This window comes from Talaromyces marneffei, chromosome 3, assembly GCF_009556855.1.
Source record: "Talaromyces marneffei chromosome 3, complete sequence".
Classification (NCBI taxonomy): Eukaryota; Fungi; Ascomycota; class Eurotiomycetes; order Eurotiales; family Trichocomaceae; genus Talaromyces; species Talaromyces marneffei.
Window position 1 is genome coordinate 1567628 of NC_072350.1, and position 17061 is coordinate 1584688.

At 47.2% G+C, this 17061-nt stretch overlaps 9 protein-coding genes across 9 annotated transcripts; 4 read left to right on the forward strand and 5 right to left on the reverse strand.

The window, feature by feature from the left end:
- Positions 1-807: 807 nt before the first annotated feature.
- EYB26_004311 (uncharacterized protein) lies at positions 808-3189 on the reverse strand (the record flags this gene model as incomplete). The annotated part of the gene is made up of 5 exons (XM_054263605.1): positions 808-1452; positions 1505-1628; positions 1686-2326; positions 2391-2873; positions 2935-3189. The coding sequence occupies 5 exons, from the start codon at positions 3187-3189 to the stop codon at positions 808-810; spliced, it is 2148 nt and encodes a 715-aa protein (XP_054119580.1).
- Positions 3190-3434: 245 nt separating this feature from the next.
- On the forward strand, positions 3435-4471 carry EYB26_004312 (uncharacterized protein; the record flags this gene model as incomplete). Its single annotated transcript, XM_054263606.1, has 3 exons — positions 3435-3691; positions 3756-4320; positions 4379-4471. The coding sequence occupies 3 exons, from the start codon at positions 3435-3437 to the stop codon at positions 4469-4471; spliced, it is 915 nt and encodes a 304-aa protein (XP_054119581.1).
- Positions 4472-4631: 160 nt separating this feature from the next.
- EYB26_004313 (uncharacterized protein) lies at positions 4632-5578 on the reverse strand (the record flags this gene model as incomplete). The annotated part of the gene is made up of 2 exons (XM_054263607.1): positions 4632-5507; positions 5564-5578. The coding sequence occupies 2 exons, from the start codon at positions 5576-5578 to the stop codon at positions 4632-4634; spliced, it is 891 nt and encodes a 296-aa protein (XP_054119582.1).
- A 986-nt stretch (positions 5579-6564) lies between these two features.
- On the forward strand, positions 6565-7452 carry EYB26_004314 (uncharacterized protein; the record flags this gene model as incomplete). The annotated part of the gene is made up of 1 exon (XM_054263608.1): positions 6565-7452. One exon carries the CDS (start codon positions 6565-6567, stop codon positions 7450-7452), a length of 888 nt encoding a protein of 295 aa, XP_054119583.1.
- A 297-nt stretch (positions 7453-7749) lies between these two features.
- EYB26_004315 (uncharacterized protein) lies at positions 7750-8897 on the reverse strand (the record flags this gene model as incomplete). The annotated part of the gene is made up of 3 exons (XM_054263609.1): positions 7750-8292; positions 8357-8746; positions 8865-8897. 3 exons carry the CDS (start codon positions 8895-8897, stop codon positions 7750-7752), a joined length of 966 nt encoding a protein of 321 aa, XP_054119584.1.
- Positions 8898-9389: 492 nt separating this feature from the next.
- On the reverse strand, positions 9390-10672 carry EYB26_004316 (uncharacterized protein; the record flags this gene model as incomplete). The annotated part of the gene is made up of 3 exons (XM_054263610.1): positions 9390-10107; positions 10159-10532; positions 10601-10672. 3 exons carry the CDS (start codon positions 10670-10672, stop codon positions 9390-9392), a joined length of 1164 nt encoding a protein of 387 aa, XP_054119585.1.
- Positions 10673-11267: 595 nt separating this feature from the next.
- EYB26_004317 (uncharacterized protein) lies at positions 11268-11715 on the forward strand (the record flags this gene model as incomplete). Its single annotated transcript, XM_054263611.1, has 2 exons — positions 11268-11546; positions 11599-11715. 2 exons carry the CDS (start codon positions 11268-11270, stop codon positions 11713-11715), a joined length of 396 nt encoding a protein of 131 aa, XP_054119586.1.
- A 417-nt stretch (positions 11716-12132) lies between these two features.
- On the forward strand, positions 12133-13757 carry EYB26_004318 (uncharacterized protein; the record flags this gene model as incomplete). Its single annotated transcript, XM_054263612.1, has 3 exons — positions 12133-12222; positions 12281-13003; positions 13068-13757. 3 exons carry the CDS (start codon positions 12133-12135, stop codon positions 13755-13757), a joined length of 1503 nt encoding a protein of 500 aa, XP_054119587.1.
- A 666-nt stretch (positions 13758-14423) lies between these two features.
- Positions 14424-16899, reverse strand: EYB26_004319 (uncharacterized protein; the record flags this gene model as incomplete). Its single annotated transcript, XM_054263613.1, has 6 exons — positions 14424-14480; positions 14538-14680; positions 14754-16031; positions 16080-16296; positions 16348-16732; positions 16808-16899. 6 exons carry the CDS (start codon positions 16897-16899, stop codon positions 14424-14426), a joined length of 2172 nt encoding a protein of 723 aa, XP_054119588.1.
- Between the last annotated feature and the right edge of the window lie 162 nt (positions 16900-17061).

Consider the following 17061-nt stretch of genomic DNA (forward strand, 5'->3'; position numbering starts at 1 on the left):
TAAAATAGCACGCACAGTTCTACTGTTACGAACTAAAAGACCCGGATGAGCCACTCACTATAAGCAAGAAAGAACAGGAAACGATTGGAGGACAACAACGCATACAAGCGAAGCAATTGAACTAAAAGCATCACGTGACTAAAGATATACTGAAAAACACTAAGAAAGGATAAGATACGAAGTATATCTTACAGGGTGACGTGATTGGACAATATATTATATAGTTAGTTACTGAATACTGAATACCGCCATATGAGTATAAAGTATACAATATATGATATACGATTCGGAGGACTGGATATATAAGGACGCTCTTTACCATCATGTATTCAGTTCTTCATAGCTCTTTAATCTAAGTCACTTGATATTAGACTTTGACAGTGAGTCAGTACCGGTAAGGCATTCTAACTCGTACGGGCACCAGGCTGTACGGGGGATCTCTTCTATCTTAGTTACGTTTAAGACTTATCAGGCCATCAACCGATCTATTGTTACTTCGTTTACTCAAGTTACCTCTATCGACGACACTCGGAACCTGTGTGCGGTTCAACCAAGCCTAACGTTAGTATCTCGACACACCACTGTTTAACTAAGGTGGATCCAGGTCCGTGACATCTACATACAATTATATAAGGCAACCTATGCCATGCCAGATAATTCTCTTCTCAGGTAGACACACAATACAATACAATACAATACACGTTCCCACTCACAGTCTCAGATAATATGACGCTAGGCATTTTCTAGTAGTCTTGTATCTATAAACAATAATAGAAAATAGTAGTTTCATAACTGTTCCGTTGCTTTTTAGTTGCTGGTCTTTCCAGTCGGGATCTCGAAGAACACAGCTGGCTTTCCGTCAGCAGCAAAAGGACGGTCACAGCGGTAGAAAGTCTTTCGCTCGAACTGGATAATATCGCCCTCCTTAACGTCGGCAACGTTTCCATCCGCAAAAGCTTGCTCTCGCCATTCGGTCTTGGGGTTCAAGAAGTCTTCGAAGTTATCCTCTTCCTGGAGAGAGTCCTTTGTCAAAAGATGGTCGAAGCCAACCAACTCAACTGGAATGAGCTGTTGACCATCCTTGGACAACCAGGTAACCTTCTTGTCGGTCTTCTTGACGTCTCCTTCGAGGTGCAACTCAAGTTCAAGGTTGGTCACCACGTCGCCAGACTTCTCAATCTTACGGACTATCGCATTTCCCCATTTCATAAGGGTGATTTCTTCGTCCTGCTTGAATAACTTGGCGTCCTCTTGCTCCAAGATAATGTTTTCACTGAAGGCGACCTTCTTTGTGCCAAGTTCTGGGTTCTTGTCATGCTTAGGTTTATCTAGAACTGATGGGGCAGAGGCCAAGGGGACGGAGTCTCCCGTGACCTTAGCCATGACCACACCTTCTTTAGAGATAGCAGTGTGGCGTGGAGAGATAGGATCGATATATTTCCTATTCGTAGACTAGAAGTTTATTAATCTCCGTTTGAGCAAGCTATTACGGATTTGAACATACCCAGAAAATAGTCCAGTCCAAGTTAACAATGTTACGGCTTGGACCCTGCTTGAGAATGAATTCTCTAAGCGCAGGAATCGTCATACCTCGACGGCGAATACCTCTGATAGTAGGGAAACGAGGGCTGTTGTACTGTGTTAGCGAGCATTATCACGAAACGAATCTTATACAATGGACATACTCATCCCAGCCCCAAACAACACCTTTATCAACCAACTTAGTAAGCTTTCGCTTAGAAAGCAATGTTCGCACAAAGTTCATGCGAGCAAAGTCCCAGATCTGAACTTGGCGGAGCTTGAGAGCATTCAACATCCACTCATACTGTGGGTTCCTATCTCTGTACTCGATCGTTCTCAAGGCATGGGTGACTCCTTCAACCGAATCAAGGATAGGGCAGGTGAAATCATAGGTAGGGTAAACCTTCCAGGTAGTGCCAGTACGAGGGTGAGGCGTCAGCTGGCATCTGTAGATGACAGGATCTCTCATAGTTTTGTTCTTGTCGTCGAAAGAAATCTTAGCACGAATACACCATTTCTGGCCCTCTTCAGAGCCAGTCTTCATCTCTTCGAAACGAGCTAAACTCTCCTCAACAGGAGATTCACGACGCTTGCTGGGAATTCCATTCATTCGCTCATGTGCCATAGTTTCCTTGTCCGTGTCGTCTGCATATGCATAACCATCCTTGATGAATTGAACACAGTAATCATGCAACAATTGGAAGTAATCCGAGGAGAATGAAGTTTTGTCAGGCTTGATGCCCATCAATTCGCAATCGACAAGAATGTTTTCAGTGAACTCCTCTTTTTCGTTACTCGGGTTGGTCTTTTTGGGTGTCAGCTTATGGTTGTACTCTGACATAAGGATCTGGAGTAAAATTGGAACCTACATCATCGAAACGCAACAAAAGTGTACCCTTGTACTTCTCGTGAGCAAAGTAGTCGTTCAAGAGAGCAGCTTTGGCGTGACCAATATGGAGATATCCAGAGGGTTCGGGAGGGAAACGAGTCACGACACCCTTTTCAGTGTTCTTGAGAGCGATATCGTAACTGGCGCCTGCCTTGGACGCCGCAGCCCGCTTCGCCTTAGCTGCAGCATTAACAGCATCAACGGCGGAGGTGATCCAGGGGCAGAGCTCTTCCAAGAAACGGAACCAACGGGTCAAGTTGATCAATGTTCCTTTCTTCACGGCTGTTACAGCAACACGGTTTCCGCGGAGCGCGCCCCAGATAGCAATGTCGGCGGAAGACAAGGAGTAGCCGACGAGGAACGAGCGCAGGATAAGGTAAGAATCAAGAGCCTGAAGAGGTGCTTCAAGAGCTTTGTGGTCTAGTGGAACGTATTGGCTGACTTGAGACAACCATTTCTCTTCCTATAATGACATCAGAAACAAGACTCCTGCCTGGCATGAGTACCGTTTAGCAGGGACATACCTGAGCTTCATACTTGCTCTTGAGGAACGGAAATTGAACACGGAGCTCGGCAATGACAGCGTCAAGACCTTGCACGGTCGTTCCATTGACCCCAGTAAACTCGATCACATCACCGCCAGGGAGGGTAGGAACGTTCTCGTAGGTGATATCAACGACGGGATTGGGTCTAGCCTCATTGACGGATGTAGCGATCAATGTAGCGGGTAGCAAGCCGGCGGGGTTGGAGCCGGATGCACAAACCAATTTGCAAGCCATATTGGATTTTTCTTTCTACACAAGGTGTATGATAGAAAAAGTTGTATATGGCGGGGTGTGAATCAGCCAAAAAAAAGCTGCAATAATACCCCACAGCCAATCTGTCAAGGAAGGACCCACAGCAAAGAACCCTCGGCATCACTTTTTTCCGCTCCTTCCAAAGCTCCGAAAAACATTCGGCCAAGTCTGTCAGGTTAGATCCATCTCCAAAAGAATTGAGCCATTGTTGCGGAGTACTACAGCAAATGGCTTCCGCCTTTCGAGCCTTGCCTGTGACGGCAGGCCCTATATCAGCATCATGTCGATTGACCTTGCGACACAGTAGCGCCATTGCCCCTTTCCTCTGTCCTGTCGGCCAACAACAAGTGCGAACGGCCATGAGCAATTCAAAGGGAAAGAAAAACAAGAAGGAGCCCACGAAGAAGAAAGCAAAGGGTTCCCGAGATTACCAACAGAAGGATTTGAGTCTCATTGACCAATATGCATTGTGCGATGCGATGAGGTATGGCTTTGGTATTTCGGAAGCGTCTTGATTTGTATGGCATGCTTACAAGATATTATTATAGATACATCCGTGCTTTTGAAGTCGGCCGCGATCGTGAGCGATCAAAATACGAAATTCATATTCGACTTAAATCAAGAAAGGACGGTCCAGTCATCCGTAACATGGTCCGATTCCCTCACGCCGTGCAGACCGAGTCCAGAATCTGTGTTATTGCGCCTCCCGGATCAAAAGCCGCAAAAGACGCTCTAGAAGCCGGTGCTTCGATTGTTGGTGATCAGGAAATTTTTGAAAACATCAAGAAAGGAATCATTGAATTCGAACGGTGTATATGTCACACGGACAGCCTTGATGCTTTGAACAAAGCTGGTTTGGGTCGAATTCTTGGTCCCCGAGGACTGATGCCTAGTGTCAAGACTGGCACTGTCGTGGATGACGTTGGTATCAGAGTACAAATGCTTCGAGGTGGTACCGTTTACCGTGAGCGAGACGCAGTGATCCGAATGCCAATTGGACAGTTGGGCTTTTCGCCGGAGCAACTACGTGACAATCTGCGCGCCGCCTTGGAACAGATCAAGAAAGATGCCACTCAATTGAGTGACCGTGTCCCAAAGGAGGTTTATGAAATTGTACGTATACTACTCCAAAGCTGCTCTTCTCTTACATTCTCATGCTAACATGAGGCAGGTTTTGAGCTCAACCCATGGCCCCGGCTTCAGTCTCAACGGAGACTTCAAATCCGACAGCTCCCCCGAACCGGCATACTTGGCTGGATTGTAAATTATCTTTCTTTCTTCATACATGTATTGTTAACTATAAATTTCATTCATGGCGTTCCATGGTCTCTATCAAGCAACTAGCTATTTCGGATTCAACCACCAACTCCACGCTATGCAATGCATTATTCATTTAAGTGTCATAAACAAGGTTTCCGTAACAACTATATGGAGAGCTGTTTGAGCGCAGAAACTGCACTGGACTCGGCCTTTAATGAGTCGTAAAGCCGTAGAATTTTCACCGTACGGTTTTCGTCCTTGGTTCCGCCTTTTCGAGACTGCTTCAGCGCCGTGTCCAAGTCGAGAAGTAACGTGGACCTTATCTTTTCCAGACGATGTTGCTGGCCAACAACAAAAGGGTGAGCTGAGCCTATTCTATCCGACTCTGAGATTATATATAGGTATTTCTGCACGTGACTATCCAGTCTCTTGACTGATATTATGGCAGATTCGTCGGTTTCCTCCTCCGAGTCCTCTTCGCTTTCCGTGTTGTCAGAAATAAAGTCTTCCCGGTCAGAATCCACGTCTTCGGTGGAAGTAGCAAGCCCATTCGACGTCTTCGTACCGACAATCATCAATCGCTGTTCCAATTCTTCTATTCTCTCCGCAATATCGAGAAGAGCCATTCCGATATTCGCTTTTATCCGATACGCTTTCTTTTCTTGTAGAAGGCTTTCCATCTCAGCTTTTCGAGCTTCGACCTTGGCATGAATGGCGGCAACATCTCGCTGGAAACCTAAGAGTCCAACACTGATTTCTTCCACTTTCTCTTCTCCGCCTTGTAGCGCACCACCGAGTGATAGGAAGTCTTGGTAGTTCTCGTTGACCACATCGAGCAGTTCTTTGTTTAGTCCTTGACTCAGTTCTCGAAGTTCCTGCCGCAAATCTTCGAGGGTTTGATGTCGGTTCGTTAAAGACGAAAGGAAGGTAGCCGGGTCAAATTCTGGAGCTAGAAAGGACGAGCGTGATAATGGTTTGGGGAATGGTAGGTCTGTGGTGTTTTCGTCAAAGTCGGACCCTGAATCATCAGAGTCGAGGAACTGTTGTGTCAAGTCAGTTTAAGTCGCAAAGGGATATAGGAAAAGGTGGTACGTACATATCTTTTGCTCATATTGACGGCTGCCACATGAAACAATTCCTAGAATCAACAAGCTGCTCAATTGACGTTGGGGTGGATGGTGTCACCGTTGCGGTTGGCTGGTTGGTTGGCTGAACTAACATATGTTAGCTCCGCGGACTGATCACCTTTCTCCCCTCCAGGCTCCGAGGCTCAGACCAACAACCCCTCCTCAACATCATCCCATCCAACATGCAACACAACCAACTCAACGTGCCAACTCATTCCCTGCTGCATTGCCATCCTTCCTGGGTATTTCCTATCTTGATTGCTTGATTCTTATTATCTATATTGCGTCTTCTATATCTGTTTCATTATAGTTCCGCTTTTCTGCAGACCGAGTATGCAGCTTGCGACGACGACCAATCTAATCTTGATACTGCTATCCTAATCCAGACCATACTGGGTGGGTTCTCGTCTCAACTATATGTATCTCTTTTCAATTGAACCAGCATTGAATAAATCCATCTGTCTGCCTGCAAACGGGTCAGCCACCTTCTTCTGTACCACTGCGTGTCAGCAGCCTCTTTTCTTGCGTGTTTTTTCTCCTTGTCACGCACGACTACGTAGCCCTTAGCGTAGTCTGTGGCGGATTGATTGAGTTACTCTAAGTGCGTGTGTGTGTGTCTGTCCTGCAGCGGAACGTGGACAAGATGGAAGCCAGATCTACGATGATCTCGACCCACCGAAATGATGGATCTCGTCTTTCATCTTCTTTACCCCAACCAGTTTTGTCTCGGGGGTCTTTTTTATCGGCAACCACTTCTTCTTCTCAATCTCGCCAAGTTGACGAGTCGACCTTGGCACGGAGAACAACTGCTCACCGGCAGTTATATGGGAGTTCAAAACCTCTTTTACGGAGACTAAGAGAAAACCAAGATAACAGGCATCTAATCGGACGTTCATCCACCATAGCTACACAGCCAGTGTTAGTCAGGGCATATACTCCCCGGGCCAACCATGCTCGGTCATCTACAACGATGTCCTCAAACCTGGCAATGCAACAAATAGATTTGCCTGCGGCCGAAGAATTTGGGATTGAAGCTATTCTACATGCAATTGAACCCGATATCCGCAGTACGTTAGACTCTATTGCGGAGATATGCGGCAGGAGCAAATTGAGTCTTGCCAATGAGTATGGAAGTCATATCGCTCCGTTTGGCGAAGTCAATGCTCCTTCGGGTAATCTACTAGCTATCCAAGAAACGGCCGCAGATAGTGTGGAAAGATCGGCGGATGCGGATGGTCATATTATCATTGTTGATGATGATAATGATATATATGGGTCACCGTTGGGCTTGTTCGACGATCTGCGGCTGACGGCTTTGGCAACTGGTTATCAACAAACTTCACGTGGACAACATGAGGATAATCGCACTAGAGATACGAGGCATGAAAGGAACTCTAGGAATGGGAAACATACTCCGGCCGCACTAACAGCAAGAATGAATGAATTTGCCGCTACTTCACAATCAGATAGCACGGCACTACTAGGAAATACGCCGTCTAAAACCAAGACCACCAAGCCATCAAAAATAACATCTCCGGCTTTACTGTCTGAGACTCACCTCGATGCCCAAGGGAACAGATCTTCCTGGCCATCAGTGCCACCAGACACACCGAATCGTTCCCCGGTACTTCGCGCATCACCATTTGTGGGATCGGTCGGTCAGACCCAAAACACTATGGCTGATAAGATTTCTTTCTTGGCCGAAGTACAAGATTGGCTGAATTGGTTGAAGAATATCGTGCAGCGAGAGACCGCAAATCAGCAGGCGTTCTACTCGCACTCGCATTCAGCAGAGAGCTCTCTGCGTGCATTACTTGTCAGGGATCAGGATCATGCTGTCGCTGTTCCCACGGCCTAAAAGACATTTACGAAGTTTGCAATCACGAACCGGAGTTTGGGGGGGCTAACCTTGGTAGGAACTATTCAAATCTTTACTGGCGGCGTTTATGAGTCTATGATTTAATGATAGCGAATGAATCCATCCCCGTGTTATATATCGAAGCTTCAATGGAACACATCAATTGATTTATGACATATTTTGGTATAATACATGTATGCGTCAATATATCTAATATCGATATTACTTCCCATAATCACCAAAGCGCCTGCTTATGCCATGCACAAAACACATATCCCACAGAAAAAGAACATTCACTTACCCCGACCCCGTTTCAATCTTATTTAAAAGGCCCTTTGTAAACCCTTCAAAAATAGGATGTGACCAGCAATCCTTATACTTTTCCACAAGTAATCTCTCATCATCCTCGAACGGATTCTTTTGCATCTCTGCATCTTCCTCTTCCTCTTCATCAGCATCACTATCGACACCATCATCACCTATTTTTTGACTCTCCACAAGCTGCCCAAACTTAACGTCAACCGGGACCCGTCCCAAAAACGGAATGGACATCTCTGCAGCCATGACCTCACCACCACCACGAGAAAATAGATTACTAACTTCTCCGCAACAAGGGCATGTATAGCCGGACATATTCTCGACAACTCCTAGGATAGGGATATGAGTCTTGAAGCAGAAATTGATTTCCTTGCGTACGTCGGAGGTTGCGACGGCTTGGGGGGTTGTGACTAGCACTGCGCCGGCGAGGTAGGAGATTTTTGAGGCTGTGGCGGTGGTGCGTGAGGTAGATGCCATTGTTAATAGGCTTTCGCCGATGGCGATATGTTCGTCACTTGTGCCCTATGTATCACAATCATAAGTATATATACCCAGTGACGAATTGCCAAATCTGTGAGAAATATACCGGAGGTGTATCAACAAGCAAATAATCCGTCTCCCCCCAATAAACATCCGTCAAAAACTGCCTCACCATAGCCGTCTTCTTCGGTCCCCGCCAAATCACCGCATCTCCGCGATCACGGAGTAAGAATCCAACAGACATACACCGCAACGATCCACGTGTTTGTGCATTTCCTTCTTCATCTTTGATAGTGTTGGAGGGATAGACTTGGACCGGTATCCAGCCACGCGGCGACTGTGTGATTTTGGCATCTTCTTTGCCGACGAGGCGAGGGATGGAGGGGCCTGTGAGGTCGATGTCGAGGATGCCGACTGATTTGCCCTGTAGAGTGAGGGCGAGGGCGAGTTGGAGGGTTACGGAGGATTTTCCAACGCCTCCTTTGCCGGATAGCACCTGTGGAATATCGTAAGTAACAATGTCACATCAAGACAGTAGAAAGCAGGGCGCTTTGGTGTCTGTGGATGGTCCTGCTGTTATCGATAAGGGGCGGGGGGGGTGAATTTCGACTCACCAGCACAATATTTTTCACTCCGTCAAGTGGCATTGCATGTGAATATATCTATATTCTTCTGGAGTACGCTTCTAAGCGAATTATGCAAATGTGAGTGTGTTGAGGAGTAGCGGGGTCTTGTAGACAGATGATGTTGTTTGAGAAGAAGAAAAAAGTTCTGCGTCATCGGGGGGATGATTGATAAGCACGAAATCTCCGCGGGCACATTTGGTGGCTGTCCCTCCAATTTGGGTTTAATATAGAACACCCGGACTCAACTACTTTCAGAAAATAAAGATACATACTTTATCTTTGCTCGTCAAATTACAGTAACGTTGTCTTCTGTTTGTGCAAGAAAGTTTTAAAATAGGAAACTAGGGTTAAGACACAAAATTTGATAGTCATGTATATTTGTCTAGTTACATGATGCTTTTTGAGTCTCTAGATAGAATAATCGGATCTGATTCATGAAGCCAGCATGCAGGATCTATTGTAGTGTTTATCGAAGTGTGACAGGCAGGCGCAAAATCCTGTAGCTCTAGAGAACTATTGCCACTTCTGGACAACGACACCGCCCCGCTTGAAATCAGGCAATTCACCCAAAACAGCAGCCTTATCTGTCAACTCCTTGCTAGGAAATGTAGTCATCAATATCCAGGCACGAGACTGGCTCGATGGGCTGGCTGCGGCCACAAAGGAATAAACATCGCCAATAGTATGGCTTGTGTTGAAACGAGAAGTGAGTCGCGTTCCGTCTCCGAGACGAATCTGCAAAGTCACCACAGGTTGCGACTCGTCTACGTCTGGCTTGGCTGGTTCTGATGAGGTAGGTGCAGCTGCGGCAGGTTCGGGTTGAGATGTGCGAATAGCAGGGGTAGGGCTTCCCAGTCGCTGTCCTGAGCCAGCGAAGGGCTTATACTTTGGCTTCGGTCGAGTATATTTCTCGTCGTGCTGCTTGATTTCCACATCAACTTCCTGGCCCGGTGCCACGTTCATGATTGACAAAGGAGCTCGTCCTCGACGAATGCCTTCAAGTATTGTTGCATTCTGAGGGTCATCGGATCGGTAGAGTTCGCCATCGTCGACAGAAAATCCATCGTTCCAGAAATGTAGCGTGCGATGTACTCTAGGTGGTGGTGTAGGGCGATTCTCATTCGGATCCTGGATCAACTGGCTTGGGGCATCGTCTCCTCCGAGGGTGCGAGCGGCTCCAGTGAAATGTGATTTGCGAGTCTCCGAGACATCGTGTTGGGGAGGCTTGGCTCTAGAATGTGCGTTAGAGGATAGTCCTCAATTCAATTCAGTGAACTCTTACCGCATAGCCTTTTCTAGAATCTTTTGCTTAATGTCATCCGGGTTTTGTACAGCAAGGCCAGACTTCTCTCCGCCAGCAAAGAAGTCTTGGTTTTCATCATCTTCATTTCCAGAGTCTCGACCACTACCAGAAGTCAAATCGCCTAAGGTCGCAAACTTCTTGGCCGGAGCACGTCGCGAACTTGATTGCTGTGAGGTGTACGCTGATGATGAACGCGAGGGGGCGGTTTCGGCCTCATCGCTCGAGTCTGTTCCTAGGCGGCGGCCACCTCTAGCTTCTGTATCTTGTAGGAGTTCCTCTTCTTCTTGGTCAGCGAAGAATTCGGTAACGGCAGCATCGAGGTCCCATTGATTTGTCTCGAGGAATGGGCGGGCCTAGAAGACTGTCAGTGAGAAGACTTTTAAGAAAAATAGCGCTGGTAATATCACAGCCGAGTACCCACTTCTGAAGGAGTGACTCCAGTCATAGCGCAGAACTGGGACAAGATTTCATCTTGGTTGAGGTTGGAAGCCATTTTGGCGTGGCGGTTATGAGGGGAACGATGTCGAGGTCGTGGGTCTTGGTGCTCTGTTTAAGTAGGTAGGCTTCGTTCGAGGAGAGAGACTATGGTGGGAAATTCTTTCGGTTTGAGCACCAGGGAACACAAAGAGCATTTCAGATGAAAGGAACCTTGGAAGGTGAAAGAATGAAGCTGAATTGAATTGTTGACAGTTGCCAGTTGACTGGACAGCTCCCGTACGTCACGGTTGCCTGATTGGTCACCTTCGGTCGCCGCTACAAAGAGAGCACCGCCATGTAATGCTTGAATCCTATGGGCATTTGTCTTGATATTTGCTAGTGTACAGATAACATCTCTTACAAAATCTGCTTCCAAGACTATTCTGGCCAAATACCCCTCGTCGACAGAAGTTCTTAAGAACAAGGCATCATTACATAAGCCGCTGTTCCCCACCAAACCTCGCGCCGAGAGCCCAGCCCAGACAGCCTGGGGAGGAGCTTGACATCGAACTTCATCACGTACCAAACCTCGACATTCACACCCGCCGGAACTTTCTTATAAGTGACTTGACGACACTCTTTGTTATAATATTTGGCAGAATATACACGGAATGGCTGACGACCGATCGACCGAGCGGATCGAATTGTACGATTCGGCTCTTACTGTCCCTTCCGACTCCGAAAACTACTCCGCCAACAATGAGCTCTCTTCCTCACCACCTTCCACATCAAGCTCGCCCGTGATTGTGTACAAACCGCCGACATTCTGGGGTCTATTGCGCGGGACAGCAATCAATGTTGTACTTCCTTTTGTGAACGGGTTGATGCTTGGTTTGGGTGAATTACTCGCACATGAAGCTGCCTTCCGCTTAGGATGGACCAATACAAAGGTAGGCCTCGAATGACAAGAGACATTCTGCAAAAACTAACAAGGCTGTACAGATTTTCCCAACCTACAGGCGTACGACACCTATTAGCCCCGGAATCGAATTGAGAGAGGTTCGTGACCGACGGACGGATCCCCATGCCAACATTGGGGACGCGGCGTCCCTTGAATGAGTGATTGGGATATTCGATATTAGGTTTACATCGCACCGACTACTTGAAGCAGTGCGAGGGCGATTAAGAAGGCAGGTGGCCTACTGTTCACATCTATTATTGGCTCAATGATTCCTGGGAAACTGTACATAGAAAGGGGCACATGTTTAGTTGGCGTTTGGGCATTCCATTATCATAACACCAGCATCGATGCGTTAATACTATTCTACACTATTCAAAATATCAACATACAACTAGAGTATAGATCTGCACAAGATTGGTTTGAAGATTGCTATCCTATGTTGAATGATTGACCGCCCGGCAGAACCGGACTTGGCGTTTTGCGGAACAAAAATATTGATTTGTCTTCCGCAGTTGCTGCCGATGTGGAATCTCGAGATTATTCCTGCGCAAGATCTTTCAATTATAGCCGGCAATATGATTGGCAGTCGCAGCCTGTCGAGGGCTGCTGCCAGAGGCAGTGCCAGAAATATTTCTTTTATAAAACCTGTCTCGTCTGCTCGATCCGTACGTTTTATCGGGAGGAGATTGGATCAAGATTGATTACTGACTCTATTGCCGATAGTTGTCGTCCATTGCCTCTCGCCCTATTTTATCTACCAGCCAAAATTGTCGGTTACGATTGAAATCTAGCTCCTACTTACCGCCGGTATCAGTCTCGAGTCTCTCGTTTGCTCGATTCAATTCCACGTCCACCGAAAGTGCTCAAGCTACCGGAGATGTCACACCATTGGGAGAATCCCAGCTTCCCAGCATCGACGACATCCCCGAGAAAATCGGATACTTGAAAGACCTCGGACTCGACTATGGCTGGGGACCTTCAGCCTTTATGGAATGGTTGATCGAGCATATTCACATCTGGGGAGGAATGCCATGGTATGCTAGTATTGCCGTCGCTGCGATAGTCACGCGTTTAGCTCTTTTCCATCCTGCGCTCAAGGCAGCAGATAACGCGGCCAAGACCTCTCCCATCAAAGATGAAATGATGGAACTCAGGAAGAAACGAATGCAACTACTTTCTCAGGGGAGACAATTAGACGCCGCCAAAGCCAAAGTGGAACTGGACGATCTCTACGCAAAGCATGATATCAAGATGTGGAGAAATTTTGTACCTCTGCTTCAAATTCCTCTTGGTTTTGGTATTTTTCGTGTTGTGCGTGGAATGACTACATTGCCCATTCCGGGCCTTGTGGTGGAAGAATTTGCTTGGATCCATGATCTCACGAGTTACGATCCTTACTACGTGCTCCCTATCTTAACATCGGGTTTTATGTATCTGGCTATGAGGGTGAGTTGTCCTGTTATTGTTCTTGTCTATTCAACAGGCTGACGTATCGTTTTCTACTTTAAAGAAAGGCATGGACTCCGGTGTGAACGAAATGGGAAAAACTGCTCTTGGTAGATCGATCACAATCGGACTGCCAGCGATGTCTCTCTTGTTTATCGCATGGCAACCAGCTGCCTTGCAATTATATTTTGCCGTCTCCAGTCTGTTCTCACTTGGTCAGGGTTACCTGTTCAATACCCCCGTTACACGCAAAGCGCTCGGAATTGCCCCAGCCTACAAACCCCCCGTCAATGGAGAAGGCAAAGACAGCCTCCGCATGATCCAGCAAGAGTTTCTGTCCCAAATGCGAAAAATGAATGAAAGCGGCGAGGTATCAGGATCTTCCACGAAACCCAACAACATTAGCATGTTGGATAAAATGGTTAACAACGCCAAGAAGGAATACTCAACCATGAAAAAAGAAATGGGAGATAAAGTCAGGACCTTCACAGATGCGAATTCGAGTGCGAAGAATCATGACGGAACCCCGGCTGCAGCACCTCGGTTGTCTGCGGCGGAGAAGCAAAGTGCCTTGTCTTATAAGGCGCAGAGAGAGATCGAGGATGCGCACGAATTGGCGGAACGCAATCGGAAACGTACGCAGGAATACGAAGCGTACATTGCGCAGCAGCAGGCTAATGCCAATCAGGCATGGAAGCAGAAGGGAAGAGAGGCATTGAAACAGTCAGCCAAGAAGTCAAGATCAAGGAAGTGATAAGTAGATTTGAGTTTCCTTTGCGCATCTTGTCCGCTTGTTGTGCCCAAGCAGACAGAATTCATAGCATTCAGGACTGTGTTGTTACGTTTTTTGGGTTGACGTTCTCCCATCATTTTCCTCCAAAGAGGTCATCTGATATCATCTGGTGTTGCTGGTTATGTTTTGTCAATCTTCTCCTGTTCAATTTTCATTCGTATGTACCATATGTATAGTCTTATTTCTTCTTCTTTCAGCCCTTCACCAGGATGTATTAACAATTTGTGTCATTAGATATATTCTCGGGGGGAAAGCGTCACAAAAGGATGATAGAGAAAATATACACTAATCAATTAAATATACTCAACCCAAAGACAAAAAACCAACCTACATACCTAGGCACCATTATATCAATCGATCAGTAGACTGCACATGGGAATCCAAAGAGAAAAAAAACCAAATCATCTTATCATCAAAAAAACATCACGACGTACCTACCTATCCAAATCATATATCACACATCATATATAGCATATACACAATCTTCCAACCTAACTGCTCACTACGTGGTATCTGCAAAATTCAAATCCAATCTCCAAAAATAGAAACCGTGAGAACTCCCCTTTCCTAAGCGGAAAGTACGAACAAGACAGAGATAACAATCATATCATGTACCAAGTATGAATACTACATGTTGCCGTTCATGGGGATGTTGCCGCCTAGAACGTAGCGATCGAATTCGACCTGTTCAAAACATATCCGGTTAGCGATGCTAGATAATAGAGGTTTGGGGATATGTACCCAATCGATTGCACCCGGGGAAGCGACAATTTCCGAGAATGGGAGTGTCAGACTATATGGATCCATTTGCGAGGGTACGAATTGTTCTGGTGAGATCTCGGGCTTTGGTGAGATTTCGAGTGATTCCACGGATGGAATTGACGCTTCAACATGTTAGTTTCATGACAGAAATCTAATGAGACGTAGAGAGGTGAGGGGAGGTGAGGGGATGCGTACAAACTGTAGTCTCCGAGCTCTGCACCGTGCTCTCTGAACTCCTGATCTTATGAAGCATAACGGCAACAGCCTCACTTGCACGGAACGCGTCGATGGAGGTATCCTTCGATGCACGCCAGACATGGTACGATGTCTCTAATGCGGTGACCATTTCTTCTCTTCGGTCACGGCCCCAGAGGGTAATATCGCTGGACGCAGGGTGTGTAGTGCCGTCCATACCCTGACGCAGGTCTAGACATATCAACATCGCGGCGAGGAGGTAATCGTGGCGGATGATGGATGTTGCGAGCCATTTGTGGCCAGCCAGGCGGCCGGTTGGACCGCTTTCGAAATGGCTGAGAGCTTGATAGCTGAGCAGAATCAGTGCTGCGTCGATAGCTGCCTGTCTGGAATGACTGAATTGCGGGTTGGAACGGGCAAGTGGTAGGAGTCGCCGATGGAGAACACATAGACCGCTGTGTAGTGTCTGGTCGATTGACAGGCGCCGGATAATCATGGCCGGGTGGTCCAGGAGAGACTCCTGCAGGGACTTAACTTTGAACATGGGAGGCAGCGAGTTTCTAGCCGCGATAAGCTCGCGCTCTAGAACTGGAATGTCCGAATCCCTTGGGTGAATATCCTGTATATGCGAGGCGATCTTTGTGAAGACTTTGAGAAGTGGCGCCTTGACGAGGAAAGGAGATATTTTAGTCATTTCGTTCCATGGTCGTGCCTGTGGAAGGGCAATGGAGTCTTCATCGAAATCGTCCTCGTGAAGATTCTTCGGAAGCATCGTATCGCATTGACCCGTAGGAATCATACTTGGTAGTCCCACTTGCCATGATATAAGCACATCAGTCTGTAAGGTCGCCAGCCATAGACGTCGGCGCATTTCGCACTCAAAGACTGAAAGCTTGCTATCAAAAGAAGGTTCGCGGTGGAGACCTAGTTTCATTGCCATGCGTACTGCAGTAGCCACATTGATCCAGACGGCCGTGCTTGTATCTTGACACTGAATGAATTCGGCATCAAGATGCAATGACAGCAGGGTAAGTCTCTCAATTGTCGGGTTAGCATGTAACTCGGTGATTAGTATTTGCTTGGTACGCATGCGGAACAGTGTTTGGGCTTCCTCCATGTCTCCGAGAGTAGCTGAGAGATCAATGCCGGCCTCTCGGGCTGTATGTACCGCTGTTCTCAAGATGACAAATAAGGTGCCCAGCCATGCCTTTGAGACGCTGTATTGATCTTGCCAGAATTTATCATACTGCCGGAGGAATTTCTTCGGATGGAGAATCGCTACGAGAGTCAGTCAAACATATGCCTATTGAGGTAGAAAAAACATACGTCTAATGAGGCTAGATGCGCCAAAGTAGTTTGCAACCAGCAGATCGACAACGGGACGCGGAGGCAGATCGTGGGCGAATGTGTCGATATCCCATTGACCGGGGCTGCCTTCGAGTAAGTATGGCTCTGCTGAAGGATTCCTCGCATCCTCGACCTTTCCCAGTTGTTTCTCAAATTCGTGTTCATGCTCTTCAAAATACATCTTGATTTCCCCAATCTATTGACCGTTAGAATCTGGCTCCGAGGCATACAAGAACTACAAACTCACATCCTGAAGGACGGTTTCCCATAGTGAATGCGATGAACTACTAGCGGCCAGGTTTGACACCCGGCGCACAGGAGGAACCTCTCCATGAGCAGGGGAACTATCTGTCTCATGGTCGTTCTCTGAGTGGTGTTGAGGGATGTGATAATGCCCTTGGCTATCAGCCTCGCTGTTCGTCGATGGACCGTCTGATAGAGCTTCAGGATTCAAAGCGCCCCTATCCAAAAGTTCCATAACAAGAGACTCGAGTCGCTCAATGCGCTTCTTTGTCTTCTTAGACTCGCGCGTCTGGTCGCGAGCGGCGGATCCATTGGTGGGATAGACACAAGTATCTGCTTCACGGCGTTTGACACAATTGTCGCAAGGCCTGGCCCTGTCGCATTTGAGTCTATTACATTTAGTATAGCTCCATACTGAGTTGTCGTTGGATGTGGCGATCATCTGGGGTTAAAGATAAACCTACTTTCTGCGTTTACATGGTGTACATGACAGCTGTGGGCGCCCTCGGATGGGGGCGGTGGACGGGCGGACTCCACCATTAGATTGCGACTCCATGGTTTGAGCACGCACTTGCGATGCGAGATTAACGGCGGAGGTTTCCAGCTAGGTAGCTCTTGTTGATATCGAATCGATGCATAAGACGCCTTTTTTTCCGATTGAATTTGTCACTAGGTTAGATGCAGGGCAGGCAGGAATGCGACAGCTCCAGGTCTAGAG